We start from the raw sequence: 8495 nt of genomic DNA, 5'->3' as shown, positions 1-8495 counted from the left end.
AACGAGCAGAGCTCTCGATGGGCGGTCTTAGGAGATCGGCTAGAACTGTACAGTACTAGACGAAAATGTTTAGCAATTTCTTAAAACAAAAATGTATATAAATTAACAATAGAAAACAAAGCAAAAGTTTTATAGGTGTATAGAACGTTTAGTTAATTCGCTTGTTATTATTTTTTGCTAAATATGCTTCTAAATAAAGCATATTCTTAAATTTTAACGAGGCAGTTTAAATAATTTTGCAAAAGGTACTGTACACTTTTGTTTAGTTCTCGCTCTATGATCGGTGGAGAAATGAGCTCCGCAGACAAATATGATTGAATTTGGAATTATGCTACGGCGCATAAAGGGGCATATCTCTAACTTCTTGAAACGAACAGTAGGTTTGTTGGACACCTTCTCAGGCATGAAGGTCTAGTCAAAGACATATTTGAGGCAGAAACAGGAGTTAAGAGGAGTAGAAGTAGACCTAGATTAGATTACTATTCGCAAATAATTAAGGATGTGGGATATTCTAGTTTTAAGGAATTAGCTCAGGACAGGAAGGAGTGAAGGTGCGTGTCCAACCAGTCTTAGGACTGATGATCTTATGATGATGATGATAATTTATTTACTTTGGTAACTATTTAAAGTTTATATACTTTCCAGTATATTATATGTACGTTATTTAACATTCCTATGTTCATAGCATAAAAATTTTACAATACTTTTCTTAAATCGAGAAACGAAGTGGAAGTCAGTAAGAAATAGGCGCAGGCATGAGAGGTTAGTAAAAGGCATATTAGAAATAAAAACAGAGGGATAGAATTAGATTTAGATTAGATTAGATTACGGTTTAGAAATAGTTAAGGATGGGGGATGTTCTGGTTTTAGGGAAATGTGAAAATTAGCTCAGGATAGGAGAGAGTGGAGGTGCGTGTCCAACCACTCTAAGGACTGAAAAATTGCGTATGTATTTTGACTCCGTTATTTACTTATAGTAATTAGAGAAAGAAATAGAATCTATCAGATATGTACGACTTCGTTATATTTATTAATGATTTATTGGTTTTTTCCTTTTTGCCGGTATTGGCACCATTATCCTGTACCCGGACGGATTTTAAAAAGAGAGAGAGAGATCTTCTGGTACCGGATCGAAGCCGGATACCCGCCCCATTTATACTCATAATTAGAGTTCGGATTATATGCAAAATGCATACAACATATATGCAAGCATATTTCCAAGAATTTCGAATAATGCATATGGATTTCAAATAAGTGCATATTTTGGTTTATACCAAAACGTTTAATAATAGATTTGGGTAGCTTTTATGCAGATAATATATCGAAAGTTAAGTTAGGTTAAGTTAGGTTAGGTTAGGTTACTGTGACTTCTTGCGAAGTGGAAAGAACGTTTTATGTTTACAAACATTTTTTATCGGATAGACGACATAATTCTAATATGGATAATTTAGAAATACACTTAGTTTTATATTGTTATAGTATGTCTGATGATAACGTTCGTTGGTTCTTTTGTAGTTGTGCTATTATAATTTAAACAAATACAAGTGTTAACAGAATTTCTTTGTATTTTATTTAAAATTTAAATGCATATATATGCATATAAATGCATATTAATGTATATAATAATGCATATTTTAACGATTTTTAAAGTATATTTTCATGCATATATTTGCTATTTTTTAGTGCATATATTCCGAACTCTACTCATAATAATAATAAAAATAACGAGTTTATTTACGATTGTGTATCTAATTTTACTAGTAGAATATAGACTTTTCCGAACGGTATCAACAAGTAATATGCTTTCCGAGCTAAGTTGTCATGATGCAATTTGGTTTGAAGTACCAGACGTTTCGTCTGCCTCAGGAACGTAGACGAACTCTTTTTGGTGAAGATCCATTATTATGCGGAATTCGTACAGTTCCCTCTTCCGAATTGTGTTACACATTTTCAAATATCGTTCAGACTTTTCCTCTATTATGTTCTAGAGGGACAACTCCCTTCAATTTTACTGATCGTGAGGGTGAAAGCAATGTAAAAAGGAAGCCCGTTGAAAATATTATTTACTTTAGTATTATATTATATATTCAGTTCGTTAGTATTTTTTTTTTCAATTCTGGTGAGACTCTTGCGTGTTTTTGACGATAATTACAATAGCACGGAATTAAATCGAATGCCTTCGGTAATCGCTTTAAGTTTTCCACTTTTAGCCCCTTTAATCGCGCTCGCTATTTCGTTTCCGGTTGCTCGGATACGAAGGGAACGTTTGCCATTAAGAGCCGATGTTCACGTGTGGCTTGCCCCTTTTACGACTCCCTTTTGCCATCGATACTTTCCAGCCGCAGTTCGAGCACTCGTTTTTGCTCAATGTAGCAGCCGTGAATTGCTTGAAACAGCTGCGTGTTGGTGTTGTAAGGATCAGGATCTGGGGCACCGTGTAATATCGTATTGACATTACACAATTCTGCACTAAAATTCTGGCTAGGATATCTACATATACTTGGGGGAAAAGACAGGCTGTAGATGGAAGTTTTTAAAGTGATGCACAGGGTGGGGCAGAGAAATCTGATGAATTTCAACCCATTAGCTTTTTCATGTTTTAGATAATGCATCCGTAAGATGTGCTTCCTGCGACCTATACTCTTAGTTACTTATCGTTGGTGTTAGCGTAAGGGTAGGGTGGTGGCGTGTAACACCAGGGAACAGCAGCAACAATTTTTCCTCGTTAATTTGAGGTTATCTGGTAGTCGGTAAAATTAATTCAAAAATGAATTCACTTATATATTGACCTCCCTCGTTACCGAGCGGCATGGCCTAGAGGTCTAGACCATTGCTTAGCATTCGGGAGGACGCCGGTTCGATTCCGGGTCCGTCTGCCTTGGTCCAAGTTTTTCNGCTACAAGCTATCCAAGGATGGTACTATAGAATGTCACCTCAAGGTAGGCCTAGTGGCGTCATCTCTTGGTTAGGCCGGAAACTTATCAATCCACCCTCGTATTTCATTCGAATATCGAAAATTTTTACGTTTATTTTCGCAACTCCGTTTTAGTACTGTTGATAAATAAAGTTGTTAATTAGTTTTCCCCGAGTACAAACAGTTAATTGATTTACCTCAGAAATGGGTAATTTGCTTGAAACTTATATACACGTAGGTGTAATATTTGATGAAAAGCAAATTAAAATTTATAAAACTTTTTGTATTTCGTTCAGCCACAGCCATGAACTTTTTTGAACTTCTCAAATTAGTCCTAATGTTTTTTGCGCTTAGCAAAAATTCAATCCATCAAATTAATTTTAATAATTCCGTTAAAAAACGAAAAGTCGCTTTGTAGAGTAAAAAGCTTTCTTTTTACCGAATAATACAATAAGCTTGCCCTTAATTTTTGTCAATTGTTAATTCAATAACTAGACATCACAATAACTTTATTGATTTCGGATACAACAGCTGCAGGGAAAAGACGTGCTGTATTTTTTGTTCTTTGTTATTCCCCCCTCAATTTACGACTTTGAATCCGAATTAGGCCACAAAATTTCCTCACAGGTTTCAGTATTGAATGAAGTTTCTTAATGATAAAATCGCGACAACACTCGCCTGTTTTTCTAGCGTAACCTTCTGATACTAACAAATAAAACAAAAGCATTTTTAGGGCAATTAATTAAGATGGAAAACGAAAAAAAAAGTCAGTGCCGGCCCGAGATGGAACCCAAAACCGCCGCCGTACTAACTAATCATCCTTACCACTTGACCATTTGCGTTTACTGAAAACTGTCCCATAAACTAAGATCGTATTGATCATATTTGAATTAATTGGCACAAGGAACGTCAAAGACGTCAACAATGTAGGTTGATTTGTCGTATTACCTCACGTAGTATTGCTCACAGAAAAGTCAAATATTGCATCTTTCGAAGTTTGAAGTTGTATATTTCAAGGCAAGTGTAAGGCTAAATTCTAACTTAATATCGCAAACTAAGGTACTAATGCTAACGGGCGGGTAGTCCCTCCTTTCTAAAGTCTAATGCAAAGCCGGAGAATAGAGCGGATGGCCCTCTTTAACCTCCTTCATAGGATTTGGGGTTAGGGAAGAGGCAGATGAGACGGATAAAAAAAAAGATAGAAGGGAAGTGTAAGATTATTTGTAGAATATAACTGTCCAGAATTTTTGTGATAATCCACAGATAAATTTGGAAATTGACAGGTGGATCTGGATCGATCTACTGACCTCCCGAATGCTAAGTTAGGATCTAGAGCTCCAAATCACTCCGTTCGTTAATTTCTTGATCCATATTAACCAGTTTTACAAACAATAATGAATACTGTAACATACCAACAAGAAATCTGGTCTGAATGATCTTCCAACCCTCGTGCCGCCTCGGTAAACGGCCATCGAAACGTTGGCGCCATCGCAGGTTGCTGTTACCGTCAATTCTTTGAATTCCGCTTGCTCGACTCGAATATCGTAGTCGCCGATACGTTTTCCGCGGAAATACTTCGTCCAGTCGGTGTTTTGGTCATCGATGACCAGCAGCGTTAGGTGTTTACCACTGCCTGATACTGACGATGTCACGCGACTCGCGCTCGAAACGGCGGCGCCTAGAATGGAAGCACCTTGGTCTCTTGCTTGACCTACGTAAAAATAAGATTACAATTTAGTTTACAAAATCGATTCAGGTATTCGATTAATCGATTACAAAATCGATAGACTAAAGTAGTTATTATAAATTGTCAATTTTCACATTTTTATTTCTCTGCTTAACATGGAAAAGTTTCAATAATGACTATCCAACCAAAAACTCATAAAAATTTTCACGATACCATAATACATCTAATACCTATAAAATGGGATTTCATTTTGTGCGAACTGCATGTAAAAATATTTCAGAGGAAAGCCAGTAAAATATTTTATGTTCAAGAGGTTTTTTAACTTGTTAAATTACATCGTAAATGTATGACTACAATGTTGGTGGCAATACCTAACAACTGTTCGGCGATCCGAAGAAATGAAATACATATTCTTTTTTTCGTTCTAAATTATATTGTTTTAATACTTTGGGTACTTACAAATCGGAAATTATTAGGAAATTTCGAAATCCTTGTTGTATTATCACCCTGTAGCTATACGAATCTTTAGATGTTTGAAAGTGTCAAAAAATTTTTTGTTTAGAATTTTAAAGAAAAAACTGTAAACTTTTGATTCATTAAGGTGTAGGTAGGTATTATTTATCAAACAGACTAGTATTACTCTTTCAAATATGGACGAATGATACCATCGCCAGTGGTATAGTCTTTGAATAATGTATAACTTGACGGTGTTTACCTGGAAGTGTAAATTATATTAGAGGGCGGCAAATCGACCTTCTTCTGGTTTCTTTGTAAGATGCAGGGTCAAAAAAACAATTTTAAAAACTTTTGGGTGTTTCATTCCCACCAGCCAGTAATGCTGGTGGGTGGACAGTGCCTCCGGACTACGCTGGAAGGTAGGGAGAAAGGCCCACTTCAGCCTCCTTTCAGGAATCGTGGAAATGGGTGAGAAAGGTGAGATGGACGAAAATAAGACAGAAGAGAATGGAAAGATTATCTTAGGAATATTTACCTAAGTGATTCAAGAAAACCACAGAAGAACATGGATCAAGGCAGATGGACCCGGAATCGAACCGGCGTCCTCCCGAATGCTAACCAATGGTCTAAATAAACCTTTAGGCCATGCCGGTCGGTACAGGGTCGAACTTCTTAATAGCAAATGATGAAGTTTGAATACTATTTATATACAGGTCGAACGAAGGAAGCTGGCGAGCGGTCGTGCAACTACTTGCCCATTTATGACCTATTTGGGTAAGTCACTTGGAACCGATACACAAATAAGCTTTCAGTAGGCGTAAATTATAGTACTAATGTAGATAGGACAGTGGCGTAGTAGAAAATAATGTAGAAACCAAAAAGAAAAAATAAACCTATTGCTTTTGTTTTATAGTTAGTTTTCACATTCACTGTCATCATGGGAATCTCTATCACTGTCACCAACATGAACAATTAATTCATCTGTTTGTGTGTCTATTACTTGCTCACTAATCCGTACTTTTAAATATTTAATCTACGCCCCTGATGGGAATACTGAAGAATGAGGGCTGCAATCGTTATACCTAAAACTACCTACTTTTGCCACAGCGCATCCACGCCATTTTAAAATTTCCGCCAGCTTCCATCGTCAGGCCTGTACGCTCTCTGAAAATGTCTTGTTAATTCCTATTCATAATTGCAATGACAACTCAGTTACTCGCAGGTGGTTTGTTATAGTCCTTCATTGCCTTCCTGTGATAAGACCATCGGCAAACCCCGTCAAGTCATAGTACAAGGACTATACCTACATAGGACTCATATTTTAACTATGGCGGTTTCCCCATACCGCATCGCCTCTACGATTTTACGGACGCATATTGATTTTCAACACGCCCAGCACGTCAAAAGATTGGTAATTTTCAATTAAAAATTCCAATTAAACGATAACACCCTCGATATCGTCGAAGGCTGGCCTTTGGTACAGTTCCATAGTTTAACTTTAAGTTTTAATTGAAATAAGGATAAGTATGAGATATTTATTGTGATTAAAATAGTTATTACATTTCGATATATAAAGTTTGAAAACTTTAAGCTACAAATGGCTCTTGGAACGTGATTTATGTCAAGAACTATCGCAAAGCTTTTCAAATAAGGACAAGTAATGTGTAGCATCTTCTAGAAGGCAAAAAGTTTAAATTTCTGCTTTCATCGCATAAAAAGGGAAAAAGGGACACCCAAAGTATTTCCAACTTATTCAACCTTAGTAAGATTGATAACCTATGTTTGTAAGTAAGCAGGTAAATGACCTAAGACGGTCACAATTTCAATTTCAATTTCGTTCCTTGATTCAAGATTGGAAAAGCAATTAAGAAGCGAATAATGTCGATACTCGTCCGCAAATTGCTCTTAGAATTAATTATTAATTTTAAATTTCTGGGTTACGCAAAATACTTTGTTTGAACTATTTGGAAATTAGTCATACATTTGACGCTCGATTATGTGAACCAATAAAATTCAGGTGCGATCACAACTGTTCGTATAATTGAAAATATAATTCTTTGCGTTGAGAGTTAATAATTATAGTTTACTCGAACATTGTGTTATTTGCTTTTGAATTTTTCGCCTGTAAGGTTTTTTAAAAAGCCTTGTCCCTACATTTTTGCAATATCAATTAATTCTCAGTGTCTAGATACTGAAACTTTGACATCTTTTGATGAATTAACTCCTATCGTCGTTATTTTTATAACTTTTTTCATTAATTTTATTTAACGAACAAAAAATGTCTAGCACACTTTTAGTTTGTCGCAATAAATGCACTACGACCTATGAGTATTGAATACCAATTGGTAAAACGGTAAAACTTCTGACGGTATGTTAGGGGAGTACCCGAGAACTAGAGAAAATAACTAAAAAAAACCCTCATTTAATCGATGTTGCCCTTATTCACTGCAGACAATTTGTCATATAAAGTTTTATAATGGATAGTTCATATAAACGTTGTTCACATAACCGAGCGTCTCCCGTATTTTAAAACCAAAAAGGCATAGCAAATAAATTTTGCTTTCCGTTAGGGCACAAATTTCTTACTTCTAAAAATGAAAAAAGTTATAAAATTTAAAACACTGCTTTCTGAGACTTAAAATGTTAAAGTCACAATCAGCATTATGCAACAAACAGTAGAGTAATTAATTATTCAAATTCTTTGTTTAAAATATTGATATATATATTGTGAGCTGAAAGGAATACGTTTAAATAATAGAAATTCATGAAGCATGATACTAAACGTAAGATAAAGCATCGCAATTTTAAAGTTCTTCCCATAACTAAACCTTTAGAGTATTTGAAAATGATGATATAAACAAAAAAGTTTCAGATGTTTTTGTGAACAAAACTTTTAATAAAACTTTTTTTAACGTTTTTCATTGTTTCTAGGCTTTACTTTACAAAAAATGTTTCACTAAGTAGTCTGTGAAACACCCATTGTTTTAAGTTTAATAACAAACTTATTTTGAATTATTTTTCCTAAAAATGATCCCTGTGTGGCCCATTTTTTTCCATTCTAACTTTCTATTCCTCTAATTACCTAAATGCTTAGTAATCACTATCACTATATAGTATAAAACAACGTCGTTTCCCGCTGTCTGTCCCTACGTATGCTTAGTTCATTAAAACTACGCAACGGATTTTAATGCGGTTTTCTTTAATAGATACAGTGATTCAAGAGGAAGGTTTATATGTATATCACATGCATAATATAGTTGAGAAACACTGATAATTTTAGAGGTTTCTAATGTGATGTCGTAAATAAACACATTTTTTGCGCTTGCATTGCAAACGCTGGCTAAACCCTACGAGATAGATCAAAATAATGTACCACAGTATTGTACATCTTAAAAAGGTCTACAAAAAAGTCCGCGATGGTATATGTCTATCTCTTAG

The 8495-nt window shown here is 35.2% G+C and overlaps 1 protein-coding gene across 1 annotated transcript in view; it reads right to left on the bottom strand.

Annotated features, from left to right (window-relative positions):
• LOC108744882 (synapsin) overlaps positions 1 to 8495 on the bottom strand; it is an 84533-nt gene that overhangs the window by 51192 nt on the left and 24846 nt on the right. Inside the window, exon 4 of the mRNA XM_018480839.2 lies at positions 4327 to 4625. Coding sequence (XP_018336341.1) covers positions 4327 to 4625 — 299 coding nt within the window. The remainder of the gene's footprint in view (positions 1 to 4326; positions 4626 to 8495) is intronic.

The sequence above is a fragment of the Agrilus planipennis genome, unplaced genomic scaffold (assembly GCF_000699045.2).
Source record: "Agrilus planipennis isolate EAB-ADULT unplaced genomic scaffold, Apla_2.0 scaffold42, whole genome shotgun sequence".
In the NCBI taxonomy this organism is placed as follows: domain Eukaryota; kingdom Metazoa; phylum Arthropoda; class Insecta; order Coleoptera; family Buprestidae; genus Agrilus; species Agrilus planipennis.
Note: the sequence above shows the minus strand (reverse complement) of the source record. Positions and strands in the feature narration are given on the sequence as shown.